Source organism: Equus quagga, chromosome 13 (assembly GCF_021613505.1).
Source record: "Equus quagga isolate Etosha38 chromosome 13, UCLA_HA_Equagga_1.0, whole genome shotgun sequence".
NCBI classification, from domain to species: domain Eukaryota; kingdom Metazoa; phylum Chordata; class Mammalia; order Perissodactyla; family Equidae; genus Equus; species Equus quagga.
In genome coordinates this window covers 15953441-15978086 of record NC_060279.1, presented here as the reverse complement: position 1 = coordinate 15978086, position 24646 = coordinate 15953441, and the positions used below count along the sequence as shown (strand labels likewise).

The 24646-nt window shown below is 48.4% G+C and overlaps 1 protein-coding gene across 1 annotated transcript in view; it reads right to left on the bottom strand.

Annotated features, from left to right (window-relative positions):
* Nucleotides 1-24646, bottom strand: part of CACNA1E (calcium voltage-gated channel subunit alpha1 E) — a 407275-nt gene that overhangs the window by 339016 nt on the left and 43613 nt on the right. Inside the window, exon 2 of the mRNA XM_046683555.1 lies at nt 22885-23320. Coding sequence (XP_046539511.1) covers nt 22885-23320 — 436 coding nt within the window. The remainder of the gene's footprint in view (nt 1-22884; nt 23321-24646) is intronic.

Here is a 24646-nt window from a genome sequence, read left to right as displayed (position 1 = left end):
AAAAAACATCTTAGCTTGCCTATACGCCAGCAATAACACGTCAGAAAAAAAGTCTCTTGTTCATAACGTTGACAAAAACTATGCCTAGAAAAAAACCCTTAACAAGATACGCAAAAACGGAATTGGTATAAAGAAAGGAAATGACAATATTTTACTGCAAAAGATAAAAGAAGCCTTGATTAAATACCATGTTCCAGGATGAAAGAAGTAAGATTATAAATGTTCTCTCTAACCAAACCAATTAAAGATTGTTGCAACTCCCAACAAAATCCTAATTTTTTAAAATTATTGAAAAGTGATTCTAAAGTGACCTAAAAGGGACTTTCTTTGCCTTATCAGATATTCTAATATTATTATAAAGCTAAAAATTAAAACAACCTGATAATAAGGAAACGATAGCTCAATGGAATTAAACAAAAACAGAAACAGATTCTACTACACATTAAATTGTAGATGATGATACAGGTAACATTAAAAGTTAGTGGAGAAAAATACTTATTCGATAAGGAATGCTGGGAAAGCTGGTTAACCATTTAGAATAAAATGAAATGGAATTACCTAAAATCTGAAACCAAAATAAATTCCAGATAAATTAAAGAGGTGTTTTTTTAAAAAAACATAAGTAAAACATAAATGAAAATTTTTCTGGCCTCAAGAAGGGGAAGAATTTTTTAAACAGGAAAGCACTAGAAGAAACAATATAGATCTAATTCCACACAAATGTCAAACTTCTATATGCTAAAAAAAATTAAAAGAGTTAAGAATAAACCAAGGAAAAATATTTGCAACATAATGACAAAAAGTAATACTTTTAATGTATAAAGAGTTCTGACAAATCAAGAAAAATACAAACACCAATTTTAAAAATGAAGCATATGACACGAATAAATAGTTCATTAAAGAAGATATACAAATTATCAATAAAAAGCCAATCATTAATCGGACGCCATTTTTCATCTAACAAATTAAGTTTTTTCTTTTTCTTTTTTCCCTTTTTTCTTCTTGCTAATGATCAGTATTAGCAAGGGTACAGGAAAATTGTCTCTCATTGCTGGTGGAAGTAGAAATTGGTGAAAACTTTCAGTAGGCAGTTATTAGGTAATTTTAAGCAGTAATTTCACTTACAGTAATTTCTCCTAAGGAAATACTCGGAACTACAGTCAAAGCGATACGTTCAGGACGGTTCAATGCAGTATCACCTACATATAATTCATTCTCCACAGAGCAGCTAAAGAAGTGTTTTTCAAACTAGATCAGTTTGTTCCAGTGGTATGCTGGTAAATGTTTAAAAACTGGCTCTCTGGAGGATGAAAGCCCTGATTTACAGCATCTGCTACAAATTTCTGTGGTGTAAATACTCTCACCGTGGCCATTTCATATTACCAACATGATGTCACTAAACAATTAGCCGGGAAGAGCTGGGCATAGTCGGCTCTCACAAGCCCATACGAGCCAAGTCCCATGCACCAACGAATGTGTGTCGAAACCCTCCAGTGGGGGTCCTTTACACTTTGCAAGAAAGTCCACACTCCTTGGCCTGTCCTCCAAAGCTCTCCGTGATGAGGTGGCCCCTGCCCACTTGCCGGAACCCCTCCTCCCAACCCCTCTTTGCTTACTCACTGCTTCTGAATTCTGATTGAGCTCTCCAAGTTCACGCCCACTTCAGAGCCTTTCAACTTGCCCTTTCCCAGCTCTTCTCCTTGTCATTCAGGTCACCTGTTCAGAAAGGTCCTCCCTGGCCGCCCCACCTGAAGCTGCCACCCTTAGTTCAGTAGACTATCTTGTTTTATTTACAGCCCTTGTCACTGCCCAAACTTGCCTTGTTTATTTATCATCTCTCTCCAGTAAAATTTAAACTCCACTAAAATTTAAAATTCATGGTTACCCCATGTAATTCCAAGCATATAGAGAAATACTTGGTACTTAGTAAGTATGCAATAAATATTTGTTGAATATTGGTAAATTGATTAGTTTATAATAGCGAAAAAATTTTAAACCACATAAATGCCTGATGATAGGGAAATGGTAAAACTAACATTTATTGATTACATACTATCCACCAGGCACTGTGAAAAGCACGTGATATGTTCGCCTCACTTAATCTGTACAAAACTCTATACAGTGAGCACTGCTGTTATCCCCATTTTACAGATGAGGAAACACCCAGAGAGGTCAAGTCGTCTGCCAAGTAAGTAAGTCCACAGAGCCAGTAAATCAGTCAAGCCCAAGTTGGCTCCGTAGGCCCATCTAGATCACTGAAGATTCCAGCAGGGGGATCAGCAAGCTTCACTTAGATTAAATGAGCAAAGAAACGTGGAAGTGCTGGTTTCAGGTGCTTGCTAAACTGTTCATAAAGTAGTTCCTTATTTCACAGGTGGCTGCTGCTCCTCACATTTGTAGTTCCCTTGGTCAAGAGCTCTTTGAGGAGGAAAAATAAGAAGGAGGACAGGAACTAAGTTTATCCGAGTTCCTACTTACAGCAGCATAATAGCACCAAAATCCCTCCATGCACTTCAACCATTAGCCATTACAAATCACGTTTGCAAACAATATTTAATGATCTTGTTATAAGGCTCACAATATAATGAAAAGTGAAAGAAGTAGCATAGGAAACTATCTATTCTGTAAGAGCTACATTTGGGGGAAAAAAATTAAAAACACATTTGTATGCATATATAATGCTTAGAAAAAGACCAGAAGGAAAAACACACCAGAATGTCAGCAGTGTTTGGATTGGAGTGATCAGATTATGAGTGATTTTTATACTTTTCTTTATACTCTTCCATATTTTCCAATTGTTTGCCAGTGAACATGTCTTTTGTAATGAGAGAAAAAAATCTGTATCACTGTTTTAAAATGGTTGAAGACTTTTAAAGTAACAGAATGCAAAACTGAGTGAATGTTAAACAGCCCAGCTAAAGCAGGATTGGGAGGCTGCAAATAGGGTTTCTCCAGGGCCAGGCTAAGATAAGACAGTGAGGAGAGACCTCACACACTTAACCTGAGAAAAAGCAGTGAGGGAAGTAGTTACAGAAGGGACAGGCACAGGACAGAGAAGTGAAGATGAAGAAGATGACAGGGGTGGGTTATACTCCAAGGGCTGGTCCCCTCCCCCAACACCGGAAGGGAGGCAATTTCCAGGTGAGGATAGTCTCTTGGGTTCCTGGACCCAATTCCAACACTTGCGTTTGCCAGGGGAGAGCAGTTTCCATACCAACAACAATTCTCGAAATACCAGCTGGAGGCCCTGTAATTCAACTCAATTTCTGACGCTATCTAACTAGAGAGAGCCTCAGATTCCACAGGTTTAAGAGTTTAGTCCTACAAGACTCCCCTACTCCCCAACTTCAGATCCCAGTCACAAGCTGAAGTTGTTACCTGTACTTCTGACCAACTGGCTATAAATTAGAGGTTCCTATGACCTTCTCCTCAGATTTGATTAATTTGCTAGAGTGGCTCACAGAACTCAGAGAAACAATTTACCCACTAGATTACTGGTTTATTATAAAAGGATACAGGAACAGACAGACGGAAGAGATGCATAGGGCAAGGTATGGGGGGGGTGGAGCTTCCATACCCTCTCAGATGCACCACTCTCCCCAATCTCCATGTGATCACTAACCCAGAAGCTCTCTGAGGCTTTGTCCTTTTGAGTTTTTATGGCAGTTTCATTACACAGTCATGATTGATGAACTCATTGGCCATTGGTGATTGATTCAACATCCAGCCCCTTTCCTTGCTCCAGGGGTCGGAGGATGGGACTGAAATTTCCACCTCTCTAATGACATGGTTGGTTCTCCTGGCATCCAGCCCAGATCTTCAGGTACTTTCCAAAACTCACCTCATTAACATAACAAAAGATACCTTTATTGCTCTCATCATGTAGGAAATTTCAGGTTTGGGGAGCTGTGAGTCAGGAACCACAGACGAAGATCAAATATATATGAGAAATATATATTTGGTCATCTGAATTTGGTTATCTGAATGACCAAGTGATACATTTTTCTTATAAATCACAATATTGCAGGTAGGATGGCCATCTGCCAGAAGGGGCCATGACACTCAGAAACTAAGTCAGGAAGGAGAGTTGAGTTTAGAATCTCCAAGTGTCACTGACTAACTGCCCAAAGTAACTCAAAGGAGGTTTCAGAAGCACTTAACTGTTTCTTCAAACTGTTTTTTTTTTTTTGTTAAGAGATGCAGTCACCAACTTCCCTGAACTGGTCCAGACACCATTGCAAGAGCAACACCTGGGCAGATGGGCCCAGAAGTGCCCAAGAGATTACCTTTACTTCATTTTAATGTTAACATCTCCGACCCAGGAGGAGCTTAGGTCTTATTACCATAACATGTGATGTATGTAGAAGCATGTTTTCCAACTGCACCTCCAGAGCAAATACCCAACTCTCCCTTTTTAATATTCATTGCCCATCCAAAATAAAAGGCTCCTGCTTTCCCTTGCTCAGGGAGCCACAGCTTTGGAAATAATTCCCTGTGTTCTCCTTATTTGCTGCAAATAAACCGCACTTTGTGTGACAACTACTTCTGGTGAAGGCTTTGATTCCAAATCAAGAAGCAAAGCCACTTTGGTTCAGTAACACAAGGGTCAGAACTGAAAGAAAGCTTTGAGCTCATGCAGAGCAGTGCAGTCCAAAACAGTAGCCAGTGGCCATATGTGGCTATGAGCACTTGAAATGTGGCCAGTCTGAATTGAGACGTCCTATACGTGTAAAATATACACCAATTTCAAAGACTTGGTATGAGAAATAAAAGAATGTAAAATTATTTCACCTGTTTCTTTTTACTTTTTTAATGTGGCTACAAAAACTCTTAAAATTACACAGGTGCCTGCATTTGTAGCTGAAATAATTTCAACTAGACAGCACTGATCAAGACCAATCCTGTCATTTTACAGATGACCAAACTGAAGCTAGAGAGTCTAAGTGGCTAGAGCAATTTAGTGAATACCACACAGCTAGTCAGTGAAAGAGGTAAGCCTAAATCTCAGAGTTCCTACCACCCAATCCAGTCTTCTTGCCTTTGACCCAATATACATATCACATGTTTGGTTCCAGAGACATATAAATGTTAGATTTAGTTTCTCTATGGAAAACTGAGGTTATTGTCATTTGATGTTTGGTAAACTTGGAACGACTAAAGATTTTTTTCCCCCAATATTCTATTACTTAGAAAACTGTCTTTGTGAAAACATCTTTAAAATGCTTTCATTCATGTATTGTTTCAACCCAAGCAAGTGTAGGATGGTATGAGACATTCTATAGACCAGCTGATAGAGCCCAGCCAACCCCATCACCATGGAAGGACGTCTGGAAGAGTTTCCCATTGATAAAAATTAAACTAGATCCTGCCACCTCGTTTAGGGATATAGCCTTTGTTTATGCTGGATCCAGCTTAAGCTGGGAAATTACAATAAGACAAAGCTTACATACGTTTTGGGTTTACTTTCATTGTCAAACATAAGGAGGCAATGCTGCACTGTTTCTTGCTTTTGACAAAGTTCTTATAGCTGAGGATAGGAATTGTCTATCCAATAGCCATTTTCTCCTTCTTTTTTCCTAACAGAACCCTGATTCTATAAGGGACAGCTGAGTGGTCCACTAATATAATTACATTTCCCAGCCCCCTTTTCCCCTGGAGGAAGTCATGTCACACAGATCAAGCCAAGGAGATATAATTGGAAGTTACTAGCTGGGGACTATGGGGAAAGTTCTTCCAGAGGGGGCTGACCCCAATACCAGGCTTCATTTTGCCCTTTGCCCTTCCTCTTCCTTCTGCCTATATTTCCCACAATGCTGGCCACAGAGCTCCACTTGGGACCACGAGGCAACACGCCCACAGTAAAGATGGCTGGGTGGAAAGACCCAGATGACATCATAGAACTGCCTCACCAGCCCCAGGCTGCCTCCTCCAGACTTTTGTAATGAGAAAAATACAACCTCAACTTGTTCTTCAGATCCCTCTCCTCAAAAGTCAAACTCAATTTCTAAAACAGGAGACCACAAAAGCATCTTATATCTGTCCATTGCATGTATGAAACGATTTTATGAGAAGACTATTTTAAGCAGCAGCAATTTCCTCAAATTTCAAGCATACCAAGGCAAAAAATCTTGTCCTGAAAAATCCTACGGATTGCCAAGCAAAGGAAGCCGAATGCAACTACAGGGTCCTTCCTGAAGCCACAAGCCCTGGAAATGGCTGAGTTGCCCTGTGGCTCAGTGCAGAAGGAAGAAATGGAAGTGCTGCCTCTGTTAGGTAATATGAAGCACCCAGGGTCATTGCATTTCTGCTAGTATCCTGAAGCGGGTCACGGTCACGAAGGAATTAGCAGCTATGCCATTTTCCTTCAGCTTGCAACTATTTGAAACTTCCAGATCTAGCCATTCTGTCAATCCCCGGTTTTCACTGGCTTAGAATACACTGATGCCATCTCAAAAGAGTTTCTATTTTGAGAGCCCCTTTTGGAAACTTCAAGAGTCATGATGTCTGCAAAATGATGAGATTACATACCTCTGAGTTTCAGAGTCGGTATACATTGCCATCAAAACCAAGTCAAAAGCAGCTGGATAGCAAAGAATGACGTACACTCTGCCACATCAAAAACCACTCCACAATTCAGCTCTTTTATCAAGGCAAACAACGCAGACTTCTACTGAAATTTACTTTTAAGCAGAGCTTAAATTTACCTTTTGTTTCACTTGCACAATTTGAATTGGGTTTTTTTTGGCAAATGATCATTAATTTCTACATGAAAGATTGAGCGAGAGGCATAATTCTTTGGAATATCATTTTTCTATTTCATGTATGTGAAATAAATCAATAAAATAAATCATAAGCAAAATTGTTCAAGATGGTTTGTGTGTGTACAATATGTGTTTCTGGGATGGAGAGAGCTCCACAGCTTTCCTGGGCTTCTTGGAGGAGTCCATAACCCTGAAAAGGTCAGCACGTTCCAGGTCTAACTAACAAGGGCTGGAACTACAGAAAGACGAGTGTGAGTAGCCTTGTTCCTTTGTAACAGCCTCTTAGTCTCTGAGCTATCTGTGGACTTTATTTATTTACAGTCACATGGAATTGCAAGGTCCACTTTCAGCAAAGTTGTAAGGTAAGTGAAAAAGTGGGTTCAACTCTAACTCTACCTGTGTGATTCTAGGACAGATACTTAATCTCTCTGAGCCTTCTATTTTATCCATAACAACTCGGCTAGTCATTACAAGCTCAAATCAGACGAAGCTGTGAATGTGCTTTGTCAACTGTACCATGTTCTAGAAACATAATGTGATTATTGGAAGGCACATATCGTCCTATGGATGAGGAAAATGAGGCTCAGTGAGGCTAAGTAATTTATGCCAGATCAGACAACTAAGAATTGCTGGATTTGAACTGGATTCAAATCCAGATAAGCCTCCCCCGTCCCATTACCCCAGGACTCAGACTAAGGGATGGAAGTTATCATCCAGCAATCTCTGACCCCTTATTTTACATGGACCAAGATCCAGAACCTCTGAGAGAAGCTCTGATTGCCTCTGAAAGACCCAGAAGAGCAGCCTCCCCCCAGAAAACAAAATGTGGAGGTCACCAGGAGATAGTCTCAGACTCCACCATGTCCCAGGAAAGATGATAGAGGGACCCGCTCCTGACAAGGGCTGGGCACAAGTGCTTGCCCACCTGTAGTCACAGGACTAAAGCAATAGTTCTCAACCCTGGCTGCACCGTAGCATCACATGAGGAGATGTAAACAGTAGATATAGCACAACATATAAACATATATATATCTCTCAATGCCAGGCTCCACCTAAGAGTAACTGAATCTGAATCTTGCAGAATTGGAGTCTAGACACCCATATTTTTCAAAGCAAACTGGGAATGAGGTAGATGGGGCCACAGGGTAGCCCACTGTGTAAATGGTTGTTCTGCTTCCCAGCTACAGCCTAGGGGAAACAGGACCAAGACTGCAGTGGACTGAATGTTTGTGTCCTCCTAAAATTCATATATTGAAGCCCGAATCCCGCTGTGACGGCATTAGGAGGCGGGGCCTTTGGGAGGTGATTAGGGCATGAGGGCCGAGCACCCACAAATGGGATTAGTGCCCGTGTGAGAAGAGGCCAGAGAGCTCGCAGGCCTTCCACCCCGTGAGGACACAGCAAGAAGTCAGCTGTCTGCAGCCCAGAAGAGGCCCCCAGGAGAACAGACCATGCTGGCACCCTGATCTCAGACTTGCTGCCTCCAGCAAGAAAGAAATGTGAGATAGAAATGTCTGTTGTTTATAAGCCACTCAGTCTGTGGTACTTTGTTATACAACCTGAACCGACTAAGAAAAGACTAATAATAAACATTAGTGAAACGATAGCAAGCACGTGACAAGAGCACAAGAAAGTATGAAACCTGTCAGTAAAAGTAAATACATAGACAGGAACAACCCTGCGACGTTGCTGTCCTCAATTCCAGCAAGATTAAGGGACGTGCCAGGCTACTGAGTGACTGACCCAGGTCTACCTAATTGCAAAGACTCCCAGCTGCCACTAAACTCCGCCAGAAACATCTCAGAGGAGCCCGAGACGGCAGAGCAAAGCATGGACACCAGGGCAGAGGATCCTCGCTGGTGAAAGTGGAGAAAGACTCAGACGGTCCACTGAGAGGCTCCAACCATCTCCACACGTGGGGTGGGGGCCCAGCACTCACAGCAGAGGAGCACCCTTGGGAGAGCAGGTCTTGGTTGGTGTTCCAGAATGTTCTGGCCCTGTGCTCTGCTCAGAGGGCAAGCCTGGGCTGTGGGGGTGGGGGACACAACACGCTCCTGCTATGTGGGTCAGGAGCTGCCAGGCCAGCAGGCCTTACAGCAAGGCAGGGGATGCTGTAACATGCCCCCCGTCACCCTTCAGGACAGCAGGTCTGACCCCCAGCCACCAGGAACACTGCTGGCGCACAGCCTGCAGCTGTCAGGCTGCCTCAGGTCCGCCTTAGCTGAAGCCGGCCGCCTGGCCCCGGGTGTGACACCTTCCCGGGGCATCTGCAGCCAGTGACTGGTGGATAAGGAAAAGGATGGCCTGGCCCCTTTGCCCCAACTTGGGACAACTCTGGAAGCCCCTCCAAGCTTCAGAGCCCCCACCCCACCCCATGAGGTCACCTGAGGCCTTTGTTGAGACGCATCGCAGCCTGACTTCTCCCTCTGCCCAATCCTGCTTCCTTCCCTTCCTCTGCCCAGGCGTTGATCCCCTGGACCCCCCAGTAAACCTCTGGCCCTGCCACACGGCCTGTTTCCCGGAACCCAGTCAGCAGCAAGCAGCCTGGCCCTGCCCGTAGCAGCCGGGGGCAGAGCCCAAGAGCTCGTGGGAGGAAGGGCCGGTGTGCTGGCATAGGGGACAGACGGTGGCTCCACGGAGCCTGGCCCTCAGCCGAGCCAGGGCTGCCTGGAGGAGGAGGCCCGGCACCAGCATCTGGGCCCAGAGGCTGTGTGTCTGTCTCTGGTGATGTGGCCCCAAAGTGGCTCCACAGCCCACTTGGGGAGACGGGGAGTGTGGGGCGTTGGGAAGGGAGAGGGCTGAGTCCCAGCCAGGTGGCCTAAAAGACCCCACCTGGAGTCCATCTGTCAAACAGCTGACAAACACGGAAAAAAGTGATTTTCACCAGATTGGCATTCACCTCCACTTCAAACTAAGATTAGCTCTTTGTTAAAGGGATGAAGGAACAGAGGCCCAGAGAGGTGAAGTGACTGACCCAAAGCCACCCAGCTTCCAGGTGCTATAGCCAACAGGCAGTCTGGGCTTACAGTCTGCACTCTTGATCATCCAGCCACACTGTCTCAGACAGCAAATGAGGGCTACCTCTAGTCCAGATTACAAACAGAGCCCAGAGAGGTGAAAAGGCTTGGCTAAAGTCACACAGCTTCTCGGTGGCAGTCTCCTTTGCAGAAACATTTCTTGAGCAACCCCATGTGAGCCTGCGGGAGTGTATGTGCCGTGAAAGAGGCCCACGGGATTAGAGTAGTATTTATGTGGAGGCAATCTTCATGGGCCACCTCCCCCTCCAGGTTTGAAGGCAGGGCCCCTCCCTGAGACAACTACACCCAACGCAGCTGGGCAAGCATCACTCACCTGCAGCAGAACCAGAATCACGAACCCGCCACTGGGGCCCGAGAGCAGCACACACCACCAGCACCACCTGGACACCAGCCCCCTCACTCCTGTCCCCTCCCTGGCCCACTTCTCTCCCCTCCACCCCCCAACTAGGAGGCACACAGAGTTCCCTGAAGGAAGTTCTGAATTCAGCAAGCCTCTTGTGAGGCCACCCTCACCTGGCCCAGGAAGGTTCCAGGGTTCCCCCCTCTGTGCCGGATGCCACAAGCTGAGCCACACGTGTCCCCAAAGCATTGCTCTGGCTCTGGATAAAACCGACGCTGTCAATGTGCTAATGAGCAACCCGGAGAGGCTGGGCACACTGGCTGACAATTAATGACTCCATCTCTCTGTTTCCTGCTGGCAGATTATTAATTCATTGGGCCTCTCGGTGGGGCCAGAGAGATAACACAGAACGCAAAAGTTCACATTTCACTTGGAGGCTGAGATGACAGGAGGGCTGTGGGGAGAAGCCTCGGTCCTCAGGGGACAGGGCACAGTGTGGGAACGCCCCCTCCACAGACCGCTTCCAGGACTCTATCCTTCAGAAATAAAAGTGCATGTCACAAAAGCACAAACAGGGACGGTGGCTGCTGCTCAGAACTGCAAAGCGACCAGAACTCCTGTTGAGAGGGGCTGCGTGAATAAAGTGCAGTTCAGCCATGCTCAGGAATACTATGCAGCATTAAAGAGACGCTATGGCCATTTCTCCAGAAACTGCCAAGACAGATGCCCATGACATAGTAATAATTTTTAAGAAGCAAAATGCAGATCTATCTGTGTGATATGATTCCATTTTCGTGACAGACAGAAGGAGAGGGAGGGACAAGTTTTTCCCAGCTTAAGCACAGAAATACAGGGAAGACAGCAACCACAATGGGTGGAAGCTGGAGGAGGGCTGAGATGAGGGAAGGGGGGTGAAGATGGACTCGACCCCAGCGTACCCAAGCCAGATATGTCAGGCCAACACTGCCCCACACCAAAGAGCACTGTCCCCAAGTAAGTGTTTCTGTACATTATTTCTGTACCCTGAGAACAGAAAGGGGATGTACCAGACCCCTCCCTGTCTTCTTTACAAATCTGGGAAGGGATGTAGGTTTCCCATCCCTAAGATCTGTAGTTGATGAGTTACATTCTGACAAGAGCAGTGCAGCTGGGCAGTGGAATGTGTGCGGAGTCACAGAGGGTCTGCATGGGGTTCCCAGGTGAGCGCCGGAGGGAAGGAAGAGAGGCGAAAAAGGATCCCAAGTCTGCATTCATTCATTCCTTCTCCACTCCGAGCTTTGGAGAGCAAAGGAAGAAGAGAAAGATGGCGAGAGGGGCCAGCAGCAGAAGAGAGGAGGAAGACAGTGCAGTGTGGTGGGAACCGGGCGATGGAGCAGTCCTCACAAGGGTGTCCCACGCTGGGAGGAGGCACAGCTACGGAAAACAGCACAGAGTCTAAAGGGCCACAACAGATCAGCTGCATGACCGGGGCGATGCACTTCTTTCTCTGTGCCTCTGCTTTCTCACCTGAACATTAAATGAGAAATTATGTGAGATGATGTTTTTAAATGTCTTGTTTATCACAGTGCCTGGAATACTGTTGGCGCATTCTGTGTGTGTGTGTGTGTGTGTGTGTTCTTCGGCACTGAGTATTTCCTTTTCTACATGTGTCTTCATCCAGCCTGTCATATCCAAGAGAAAAACACCCTTGACTCAGCAGCAGCCATGCGTCCAGGTGAGCTCTTGGAGGGTGGAAAGGCAGTGCAGGGCGGTGGGGGAGATGGAACGCCCCAGACTGAGGCCAGAATCTCTGGGCTCTCACCCTGTTCTGCAAGGCCCTTTCGCATTCCGACTTCAGTGTCCTTACCTGTGATATGATAGGTGACCACTAGGCTGCTCTAGCCCATTCCAGCTACACAGCTTTGTGTGAAAGCTTCCAAGAGACAGTGGCTGCAGTACATAGAAATGACCACTTAGAGGCGCCATAAAACAGGAAAATTATCTTTTGAGAAAAAGAAGGAAAGTGGGACAAATTGTGCAGCTGGCACTACAGGGCGCTGTTTTTCCCATTTTCTTCAAAAAGGTGGCTCAGAGGGCAGCATGGCTTCTTATCTTGACATGTTCAGGAGGCTGAATGGATTCCTTCTGAAGATACCCAGGCAGGCCCATGCTGGCAGAGTGGAGGTGGCAGGGGATGGGGGGAGGAGAGACTGCCTCACCTGCCCCTCAAAAGAGGGACAAGAGGGGGCTGGCCCCGTGGCCGAGTGGTTAAGTTCGCGCGCTCCGCTGCAGGCGTCCCAGTGTTTCATTGGTTCGAATCCTGGGCGCGGACATGGCACTGCTCATCAAACCACGCTGAGGCAGCGTCCCGCATGCCACAACTAGAAGAACCCACAACGAGAAATATACAACTATGTACTGGGGGGCTTTGGGGAGAAAAAGGAAAAAATAAAATCTTTAAAAAAAAAAAAAAAAAAGAGGGACAAGACTCTGATGGTGCCAGAAAGGGAAGCACAGATGTGGACTGGACTCTTGGGGCACATCAGGACTGAGAGCCAGGCTGCAGGGTCACAAACTCTTCTCCCCTGCCTCCTCCTTCCTGGCTTGGCCTTGAAGGGAAGAAACAGGACAACAGATAAACACTTGGCCTGGCTAAGCCCTGGCTCCTGGCACCATGCTCTGGAGAAGGTGAGACAATTCTGCCTTCTCTCAGGGCATCCAGGCATCAGTGAAGGAGCAGAGGTTATGCATTCCTTCTCTTTGAGGGTGAGAGGCACCAGGGACTGAGCGAGGGGCCAGGCACCTGCGCAGGAACGCCCCTGCTCACACTCCCACCATGCATATCCCAGTAGCCTATTCTCTAGAGGAACCTGTTATAGAACTATTCAAAGGGGGGTGGGGGGGAATGTAGGGAAAGAAAGTCATTACAGACCAGACCTAGAAAGAGACACTTTTTCCAAATCTCAGAGGAGAGGTAAAGAAAATTCAAGGAGGTGTGTTGAAGTTCTCCCAAAGGGCACATCGTAAAGCAAATCTCTAGGAGTCACCCGAATTGTGTCAGTTCCCAGGGCGCGCCCAGTTGTCTGGATTCTCGGTGGCTTCCTGTTCTGCTCAGAATTCTAAGAAGGCAGGGCATATGCTACAGGTCCCTACTTGGCTCATGGTTTTCAAACGTGTTGCTGGCTAGTGTTGAAGTCGCAGCGTGTTGAAGCTCATGGTTTCTGTGTTCCGTTGGCATCTGTTCTCATTTCTGCGAGTCTGTTATACTACAGCCCTCAGGGGCTGAAATGCCTCATCTTTCAGTGAGGGGGTTGGACTCTGCAGGGCTGCAAACCCAGGTGCCTTTAGGGTCAAGCCAGTCATCTAAATAAGCAAATCAGCCTTGACTACGGCAGTAGGGAATGGTGGGGACTATGGCCACCTCGAGACTTCCTGCCCCTTCTAAAAGCACAGAAATTTAAACTATATTAAAATATCAGATCATTCAACAAAGCACTTCTATTCAACGGAACAAACCCAAATGGCGCCTGATTTTGCCGGCCAGGGGCAGCATGTGGAATGATGTCCCCACTTAGTCTGATTAGATCTGCATAGGGTTAGCTGCCTTTCAAGAGGTCAGAGAAAAACTGGCCCAGTGGCTTTTAAAATTCAACCAGAAGGCTTCAAGGCTGTGCCGCTTATTTCCTTATAGAATCTGTCGCCAATGTTGAGTGTGTGTTAAAGCTGGTGAGAATGTTGGCTGGATCTTTGAGTTATCTTCTCTCCCAGTTGACCTGCTGGGGCCCCGCCCACCCACCCAAGTAAGCACAGCTGCAGGGCATGTGAGAGGAAGTGGGTGGGACCTTCAGGGCTGGTTCCTCCAAGCCTTTCGCCCACCTTGCAAAGAGAAGATGGTTTGTGTAGAGCCCCAGTAGTCACCCTGCCCTCAGGACCCCAGTTGCCTCATCTGTAAATGACGCCGTTGGACAAGGTGATGATGATGATATGATGATAATAACAGCTGATATGCACTGACTCTTTACCACGTGCCAGGCACTGTGAATTTCCTCATTTAATCACCCGGGGGATACTGGGGTCCAAGACGGATACAGCTGATCCCAACCCTGATCACGCCCTCTGCGCCATGGGCTTCAGCAGACCTCTGACGCCCTGCTGTAGAGAGCGAAGGAAAGTGACAGGCTCCTGAAGGCAAAGAATCAGACATTAGGGGAAAAACAGCCAAACACCGGACTAAGGCCTTTGCAAGCTCTTCACAACAATTCACGAAGGTCCATGTCCTCAACCACAATTTTGCAAAGGAGGAAAAGGAGGCTCAGAGGGGTTGAACATTTTTCCCAAGGACAACTAACGCATAGTTCAGTGGTGTGAAGGAGGGCGGTGCCCAAGCAACCTGCAACTTAACCAAGGCGGGTTACACAGCCCATGAGGCTCCATATCCCAAGGGCTGACTCTGGTTCTAGACCCGGAGCCCCTGGTGTTGTGAGCTCCCTGGACTAGACCCAACAATAGGTCTGGGCGCTGTGAAAGGCTGGGTGAGCAACTATCCCTTCCAACTGCTTACTGAGCATTCATTCATTCATTCATTTGTTCACAAATATTCACTGAGAGCTGAGGTGTCTGGCATTGCTCCCAGCACTGGAGGAGGCAGTCAGGTGCACAGGGCGATGTGACTCAGAGTTACCAGGTGTCTATTTTAGACTACATGGTGAAGGGCAACCTCTCTGAGGCAGTAGCATTTAAGCTGAGGTCTAAATGATAAAAATGGACCAACCTTGTTAAGATCTGGAGAAACAACATTCCAGGCTGAGGGAGGAGGCCGAGACATAGCAGGCACAGGCCTGGCCTGAGAGATGGCTGGTAGGCAGGAGCGTAGGGAGCAAGGGAGTAAGCTATAGGGATGAGGTAAGGAACCACCGAAAGACTGGGTGGTGCAGGGCTTTGTGAGCCGGGCAAGGTGAATCAGGCTGTACTCCGAGTGCAGGGGGAGTTAACGTCACAGAACCACGAGTCGCTTTACATCTTTTTTAAATGTCCCCATCTGTTATGTGAATAGACACATTCCTGATAACACAGAAACAAGGAAGTAAGGAGAGAGGCCAATGAGGGGACATTGCAATGGTCCAAGTGACAGTGGCTTGGAAGAGACTGGGAGCAGTGGGAATGGGGAAGCATTCACACTTGGAACATGTTTGCGAGGTGTGTTGCCAGCTTGCCAGCTGATTGGAAGTGGGGAAAAGGGAACGAGAGGAATAAGGGACAATGAGAATCTTTGGCTTGAGCAACTGGGTAGATGTGAGGTGGGGAGGACCCAGGGGGCCCAGCGGAGTCAGGAGACGATCAAGAGTTAGCCATGTTAAGTCCTAGATGCTGATTAGACCACAGTGTGGAGATGCCAGGCTGGCATTTGGCTACAAGAGTCAAGAGTTCTTAGGAAATCCACATTTGGGAGTCATCTGCCGATAGTGGACCTGGTTGAGGTCCCCCAGGGAGACTGCGTAGGCAGAGGAGAGGCCCAGAAGAACCCTGGGGCTCACCAACCTTCTGAGCACTCACACAAGTATACATGATCCGGTAACTGTGATCAAAATTTACAACGGACCTGCAAGGTGAGTATCCTTACCCACCTCCACTCTTAAAAGGCAGCGGTTACTGCCTCCCCTGGTCCCAGAGTTTACAAGCAGCACTGCAAGAATCAAGCCCAACTAGTAGGAACCTGTCATCTGTCTAGTACTGTGTACTCACTGCAGGGGATGCTAAAGTGGGCAGGAGGAGGCCTCCGTGGAACGAGGTGGGCATTGAAGTCAGAGGGCGTAGTGTGACCCCTCTCCAGCCACGTCATCCTGGACAACTAACGCAACCTCCTCAAAGCCCAGGGTTTCAAACCTCAGTGTGTCAAAGCACGTTGTTGTTGTTTTCGTTTTGCAAATATCTATTAAGCGTGCATTGTGTGCCAGGCACTGTGCTAAGTGATGGAGACACAATCGGGGCACAGACTTCTCTGCTTTACAGTCTAGTGGGGGCCACACACACGTAAACAGATGATTACAATCGAAAGTGATAAGTACTATGATTATGGAAATACCCCTTCCCTCTTTACAGAGTAAGTTGTAGCAACCTACGCAGACTGTAAAGTTACACACAATTTCCTTTCTTCCAAATCCATATGCAATTATGGTCCCATATGAAGTGTTTCTATTCTTTACACTAGTACCTATGATTTCCACTAGAATAAATAATACATGGGAAGCACCTAGCACAGAGCCGGTCCTCAATCCACGGTAGCCATCATCATTAAGACACGGGGTTTTTGACCTCGCACCATCGTTAACTCTGGGGCTCATTTTTCTCTTCTGTGAATTAGGGATAATAACAGCCAGTTCATAGGGTCGTTGTGAGGGTCAGATGGGATGGTATAAATGAAAACATTTTGTAAGCTGGAGGGAATTATACTAAAGTATTAGTAAACATGGTTTCGTGCCCACTCCCTACAGCTACAAAACTTAGTACACACGGGACACAGTGTTCACCGAGAGGACCTCATAACCCACACGCCGGGCCTGAGGAAGCCTAACAAGTTCTTTAGGAAATAACATTCTGCACTAGAAAATCTGCTTCCTCCGAATCACCTACAGTCTGTCTGCAGGAAAACGGGGACTCTTGCCCCGAGGTGCCCTCCTACCCCGTCAGCTCCTTCCCCCACCAGCTCCTTCCCCCGCCAGCATTTGGCTCACCCAGCCAAAGGCGAAAAGTGCTGGCACCGTCTCAGGTGGGTTTCGGGTCTGCTTCGCGCATCACCAGAGTCCTGATCAGTGCCTAGGAGGCAGGCAGGGTTTGTAAAGCTGGCAGTGTGCGTGTGGGCTGTCAGCATGCGGCGGGGTGGGGGACAGGGCCTTGGGAGGGGCTGGAGCTGAGGGAGGAGCAGGATGCTGGCAGGGCCTCCCACAGAGAATCCCTCTTGATTTCCTCCTGTAGCAAATCCACCCGCCGCCGAGAAAGGACCAGGATGCCCCGTCCTAGTGCCAGGAGGATCCTGTCCACAGAACGTAAGTCAGAAGAAGCCAGAAGTCAAGATGAAGAAGGGAGGAAAAGGTTCCATCTCTCCAAGGTACACAACAGACACAGGGTCCTGAGCAGCCCTGGAAGACGACAGAGAACACACTCCCCAATGCCTCTGCTGATTGTTCCACTGGAGATCTTGTGCAGTCAGCAACCTGCACAACTACACGGTTGATCCAGGGAACTCAGCTGCCTCTTTCCCTGGGAGCTAGCTGATTGGAATGGATATCAATTCCCCTCAGTGCATTTATTTCATCATTAATTCAACAAATACTTATTGTGAGCCAACTACATAGAGGCATTATTCTATGGTCTGAAGATAAGACAAAGTCCCTGCTTTCAAGAAGCTTACCCTTCCGTGCAGGCAGACAGACATATACACAAACAAAATACATGTGTGTGTCTGTATATGTGATGGGGAAACGACAGTAAGGGCTATGATGAAAAATAAAGCAAAATAGAGAGAGTGGTAATGGGGGATGCTATTCTATCTAGGTGATCAGGAAGGTCTCTCTGGGCAGAGACCTACAAGAAGTGAAGGAGGAGCCAGGCAGGTCTATGGGGAAGGACCACTCCAGGCAAGGGCAGAGCAAAGCCAGAGTCCCCGAGGTGGGAGTGGTCCTGAGCAGTTTCAAGGAGGCCTGGGGCCAGCGCAGCGGGAGCAGATAAGCAGGGGAAAGATTAAGAGATGAGGTCAAAGACGCCGGTGCATCTTTGGTGGGGTGGGGGAGGTCCAAGGGGCAGAGGAGGGGGATCCCGCAGCACCTCGTAGGCCATGCTCGGGACTTTGGGTTTTGTTCTGCGTGAGATGGGAAGCCCCTGGAGGGCTCTGAGCAGAGGGCCTATGGGACATGTTTCTGAAGACTCTTTGACGGAAACTCTATGTACTATCTTTCCAACCCCTTTATAAATCTTAAAAAAAAAAAAAGCTCCTTCACTGCAGTGGGGCAAACAGACTCCAGCAGGGAGGCTAGTTAGTTAAGAGGTGGTTGCAGGAATCCTCTTGGGCAATTACTCCAACTCTCTGAGCCTCGACTGCAAATATGGGGATAATTATGGGACCAGCCTCCTTTGATTGCTCCAAGGATTCAATGAAGCCAAGTATTTAGACCAGGGCTGGGTATCTAGTAAGTACCGTATAAGAGTTTACAGAATGAAAATAAAAACTAAAGGTGGTCTGGACCAGGGAGATAGTGGCAGAAGTGGTGAAATGTGATGTGATATATTTTGAAGGGGAGCCAGTGGGGACTGTCAAGAACTGGGTGTCAGCGCGAGAGAAATCAGGATGATTCCAACACCTCTGGCCCCAGTAACAGAAAGAATGTGGGTTCCATTGACTGGGATGGGGAAGATGACAAGAGCAGCAGGTTTGGGGGGAAACTGGCATTTTGCTGTTGGACATATAGTGTTTGAAATGCCTACAGACATCCAAGTGAAGATGCTGATTAAGTGGGGGGCATTTAAAACTCAGGGAAGAGGCCTTCACCGGAGATACAAATTTTGGAGTTACCAGTACATGATAGTAGCTAAAGGTCTGGGACTGGACGGGACCAGTAGGAAGTGTTGGTGAGAAGAGAATAGGTGGAGGACCTGGGCCCTCCAGTGTTTGGAACTTGGGACACAGAAGAGGAAACCAGCAGAAGAGATTGAGGGGTGACCGACAAGGTCAGAAGAGGACCAAGAGCAGGGTCATGAAAGGCGCACGAGAAAAGAGGTTCAAGAAAGGGAGCGATAGTGATCAAATGCTGCTGCCACTGCTGTTGCCACCACGACAAAGGAGACGGACCCAGAGAATCATCCGTTGGATTTGGCAATGTGGAGGCCAACGTATGCATGTCAAGAGCTGTTGACTGGGACAAAGGCCCGATCGTAATGGGTTCCAGAGGGAACTGTGGGAGAGAAATTGGAGACAGAGAGTATAGACAAAAGGGGTCATTGAGCTTCACGTGTACACCAGACCTCCACGTAGAGCAGGATGAGTGGTTGGTCCACAGAAACAGGAGGAAAGGCCTGGTACAGGGGCCCGATGCAGCGGGTGGCCAGTGCAGTGGCTGGAACTCACACAAGCCTCTTCAGATGACTGCTGTTTTCCCAGTGAAGTAGGAGGCGATTGTGGTCATGAGCTAGGAATGGGCTGGCAAGAGACATTGGGGTTTGAGAATTAAGGGAAAGCAGTGTGAAATAATCTCTAAAAGAGTGTGAGGGTGAGTGGAAAGGGGGAAAGCAGTAGGATTTCTGGGCAGTACTAAGAGCCAACTTGAGGCGGGATCATGAATTTATGGTGAGACCATTCAGCACGGCTGTGAGTTCTTCTCAGCAATGTTCAGCTGTCCCAGTGCAGGTGAAGCTTAGGTGGCAAGTGGGAGTTAACCACAACTGGCGTTGTGCCAGACTGGTATCATGGAGCAACAGAGGGGCAAGGAAGTTGAGGGTGAAAACAGGAAGTGATTATAATGATGGAGAAGCATGAAGTCAACCAGAGATCAATTCAGGAGGCTTCCAGCATTCTCGCCCTTGGCTGACAACTGGCTCTATCTTAGAAGTTGTAGGAGAAAGAGTTGAGAGGGCAGGAGGAGACCTCAAGTGAAATCTCACCATTTTGCCCAGGGGAGTACTTTCGGTTCCTACAAAGGAATTTAATTTTGCTAAGATGGGAAGTGAGGATATGGTTGGGGAGGGGGACAGTGAAAAAGTAACAGGATCGATGTCTTGTGGATGCCAGTGAGATTAAAGGATCTTGGGAATCGAGCACTAGAGGGAGTGAACTGGACAGAAAGAGTGGGAGGCCTGAAACTGAGATTAGAAGCAGTGCAGTTATGACAAGGTCCAGGCAGCCACAGAAATAGGGTCTCAGTGGGAAGCATGGAGGCAAAATCACTGGAGAGAAGCGGTTTAGGAACCAAGAGACCAGAATACAGGAAGGGTCATCTAAGTGGCTATGGAAATCACCAAGAACTGCTGGCAGGAGAAGAGATGGGGAGAGAGGCGGCAAACCAAGAGCTAACATCTTCCTGGGATGCAGGGAGTGACCTGGGAGTCTGCAGACGGCTGCAAAAGAAGGAGGAGCAGGTGCATGGTCTGATGGCATGAGCTCCAAAGCTGCCATTTTAGGACAAGAGTGAGGAATAATGGTCGGGAAGCAACAGGGAGGAGTAAGCAGAAGCCTATATCACCTCCTGGCTCAAGAGCACGAGGCAGTGTGGGACGGAAGACAGCCACCACACGAGACGGCTGCAGGTCAAGCAGCGTTCTCAGGGGAGAGGCAGCTTCTGCTCAGAACAGGGAGGTGAAGGGAACGTCCAGAGAAGGGGAGAGGATGTAGAGGATTTTTCTGATGCTGGAACCTGAGTTTCAGACAGTGCAATATTAGGATTTGGGGAGTTGGGGAGGGGTGGGAAGTGAGTCAGATTAAGGCATGTACAGAACCACATGGGGAGGGAGTTGGGGTGGTGAGGAAAAAAGCATGGTGGTATTGACCATGGAGGCCTCCATATGGACTGCAGCCATGAGGCTGAGTGTTGGGGAGCAGAGATTATGCGGCAACGTCACTGTGTCTGTCCCCTCTCATTCTCTCTTCAACCCATCCAACTGGGCCCTGGCCTACTGAAACTGCTCCCATTAAGGTCACCTCCATATTGCCAAAATGAGCGATTCCATCTCCATCCTCATTTTATTTGACCTCAGCAACATCCTACACAGATGATGACTTCTTCCTTCTTTTCACTTCTTTGTCCCAGTCCTCTCTGGGCTTCCTTTTTCCTTCCTGGGCACTCCTTCTCAACTCCTTTGTGGGCTACTCCTCCACAGCTACACCCTTGAAGGTGGACATGCCCCAGGTCATTGGTCTGTCTACATTGTTTCACCTCCTCCTGGACCTGCCCAGGTGAACGCACAGTCTCCCAACCATCCCCACTGCCACCCCAAGAAAGACATAAGAGTCATTTGCACATTGCTAGTCATGGTGAAGCTAGTTTTTCAGTGAGCACTGTAGGAATTCTTGGCTTAGGCCATATGTCGGGCATTGAGTGACATGAAGAATGTTCAGGACAGTGTCTGCCCTCAAGTTGTTCAGAGTCCTCTTAGGAAGACAAACAGAGGTGCATAAAAATATGGTACTTCCGAATATGAAGAAACACCACCAGAGCTGCACAGTATTCAGGTAGCCAGCCACTTCCTCCTACGTGTATCTCAAAGCCACAATGAAGTGACTTACTTGAGATCATACCACTAGTTAAGTCACCCTGGGGATCAGACGCAAGTCTCTCAACGCTCAAACCAGTGCTCTTGCCATGGGATCTCCACAGGTGGTTGAGATAAGTACTGCGGGAACTGGAATGAAAGCACTGTGTCATCATGAATTCTAGTACCAGACTGCCATGGTACACACCCCTAATCAGTACCAAATCACAATCATGGTACAGTTATTGGAGTGACCTTGGGAAAGGCAGTTAACTTCTCTGTGCCTCACTGGTTAAAGGTGGACAATAATTGTACCTACCTCACAGCAATGGTTTAACATGAGTTCATATACATAAGGTGCTTAGCACGTTGCTGGCACTTAGAGAGAGCTATGTGAGGTTTTAAAGACTAATAGCACTGGGAGATGAACAAGAGAGAAGGTTTGTTGATTGCTGGGTACCCAACTGTGAATCCTGAATCCCAGGATTCCAGCACATAATAGGGCTCACTGAACGAATGAACAAAGTAAGAAACATTAACTTCATAGGAAAAGACCACCAGAGATCAGCTAATCTACCCCCAGATTTGCACCATCTAGAATGTCCATCAAACCCAGGTAGGTAAATTCCACTATGCCCACCATCATCAAAATACACCTGTTGCTGGTCTTTTGGCACTTGATGACATCTAACAACTCAACAACCGAAGGCAAGAGGAGATAGAGACATACAGACCACAGGACATGCAAACGTGTAGAATAAACACTGGCGTCCAAAGGACAAAACCAAGTTCGGGGGAGCTGGAGGGAGGGCATAAACCTGGGCAAAGGAGAATTATAGGAAATACTATCTTCCTTTAATTTATGACTCCTAGAAATAAAAGCCCAAGTTCTCAACAGGGAGGAATTAGGTTAAAGGCAGCCTAAGACAGAACATAAATCCTTTTGCTCGATGCCAAAAGATCAGAGATGAAGTCACCGGGGCGCCACAGATCCTAGTCAATCTTCCATCCACTGAAGACTTGTCCCCAAATGTGATCATTCACCCAAGGATGATACTAGAAATAGGAGGGTTAGCCGCAGTTCCAGAAGGAAAGACGACACAGATGATTCACCTTCTGGTGGCTTTTCCGTGGTTTTATAGAGCTCCACTTTTCAGGGGGACTCAGAGTGCCAAACAGACCCCAGTTCTTTCCCCATAGACTACTGGAAAACTAGGCGTGTTTGAGGGGGCAAACTTGACTCGCCCCCATTTGACAGCCATAGACTTCAGCGCTGCACTGTGCAGCCTGCAGCTAGTTAGTGAGATGAAGGCTGATGCAGGAACCTCATGCGGAAGGTCAAATGCCTCTTCAGCACCAACAGAGACCAGCGTATCTGCCTCGCTGGACCATCCTTTCCTGCTGGATCATCCTTTCCCGGGGGACCCTCGACCCCGACCCCAGGCAAGCCGTGCCCACTCCCGCTCCGCCCTGGCTGCCTCGCCGGGCCGGCCCGCCCGTGTGTCCCCGCGGCCCCGCCCCAGGTACTCACTCCCACTCCTTGCGCCGGGCCTGCGGGGTGCTCTGCATCTTGTGCGCCTCGTGGGCCTTGATGATGTCGCGCTGCTCGATGAGGCCGCCGCGCCGCCGCTTCATCACCTCGGGGCTCACGGGGAGGAAGGGGCTGGAGCTGCCCTCCCAGCCCGGGCCCTCGCCCTCCTGCACCGGGAAGAAGTTGTCGAAGCCGGCGGCGGCGGCGCGCGGGGAGACCGGCAGCATGCCCACCTCGTCCGAGGCGTCGGCCTCGAGCAGGGCGCACTGCTGGGGCCGCCATGCCTCCTCCTCGGGCAGGGCCAGGACGTGGCGGCGGAGGCGGCCCGCGGGCCCCGGCTCAGGGCTCCCGCCCGCAGCCGGGCAGGGGGCGGGCTCGGGCAGCCTGCGGCCTGGGCTCAGTCCACGCATCTCGGGCACCATCACAGAACATTGCTCTGCGAGGGGAGGCGGGCAGAGATAAGGGGGAGGAGGGGAGGGGAGGGGAGGGGAGGGGGTGGGCACGAGGGAAATAGAGAAGAGAGAGAGGTTAATGATGCTGTCCTCCAGGGCAAGGCTTCTTCGGGCTTACTCAGTGCAACGTCCCGGCCTGGCCCAGAAACTGGCACACAGAAGGAACTCAAAAAATGATGGTTGAACTCAGGAGCAGCCACTGTGGACCAGATCCCGTGCCAGGTGCTGGGTATCCAAAGTTAAACAAAGCAGACTCGATTTCTGCCCGCGTGAACTTCACAGTCTAGTGCAGAAGACATAGGTTAAAGCAATAGTTATATGCAAGGTGATAAATGTGTCAGGTGCTGCTGCCAGGAGAGGAGAACTCCAAAGGCTGTCCTGCTCAGTAACGCCTCCTTCTGACAGCACGCTGTCCTCTGCCACTTGTGGTGGAAGAATTCCTCTAACCCTCTCCAGGTGTTCCACCTGCTCTGGGGAGGTCTCACCCCCACCTGCCACCCTAACTCTCCAGCTCTCTCCCTCAGGACCAGCCTCGGGCGGGCTACTCTTGAGCACTGGGTCCCCAAGACCCGTTCCTTCTTCCTTTCCTAATGCCTGCATCTGCTGCAGGATCTGGGAGCATGTGTGGAATCAGGTGCCTTTGCTGGCTCCTTGAGCCTCCTTTTCCGTTTCCATGCCAAGGAGGATGTGGCCAGATTTGCCTCTTAAAGACATACTCATTCAGTCTACACTGACTGCATATTATTGCTTACCAGGTGCCAGGCCCTGGGCACACCGAGAAGAGCTGGGTTCAGTCTCCTGGCAGGAGAGACAGGAAGAAGGTTGCTTTGGCCACACAACATGGTGTGCTATGATGAGATAGTCCTGATGGCTATAGGAGCTCACAGGAGGGGCACCTCGGCCCACCGGGGGGAGGTCAGGAGGGGTTTGTGGAGGAAGTGACCCTGAGGCTGGATTTAGACAGAACTCGCCAGGTGAGAAACAAACAGGAGAGGGTTATAGGCAAGAGGAGGAGCATGTGCAGAGAGGACTTACGGAACCCGAAGGATTCACAAAGAGTTCCCATAGCAAGCCTGAGGTCTGGGGACAGTCCTGACTTGAGAGGACCTGAATTACCACCTTTTCGAGATATCTGTTTAATGTCTCCCTCCCAGCCTCCTCCTCTGCCACATTCCCAACTATGCCCCTAGTGACCACAAGTGGCACACACATGCTCCCTGGGCCCTAAGAAGTGCCGTTTGCTCCACATGCTCGGACGGGCTTAGTGGGCAGCCGCCACTGTGGGGACTGTGCTGGGCCCCCAGGGGAGG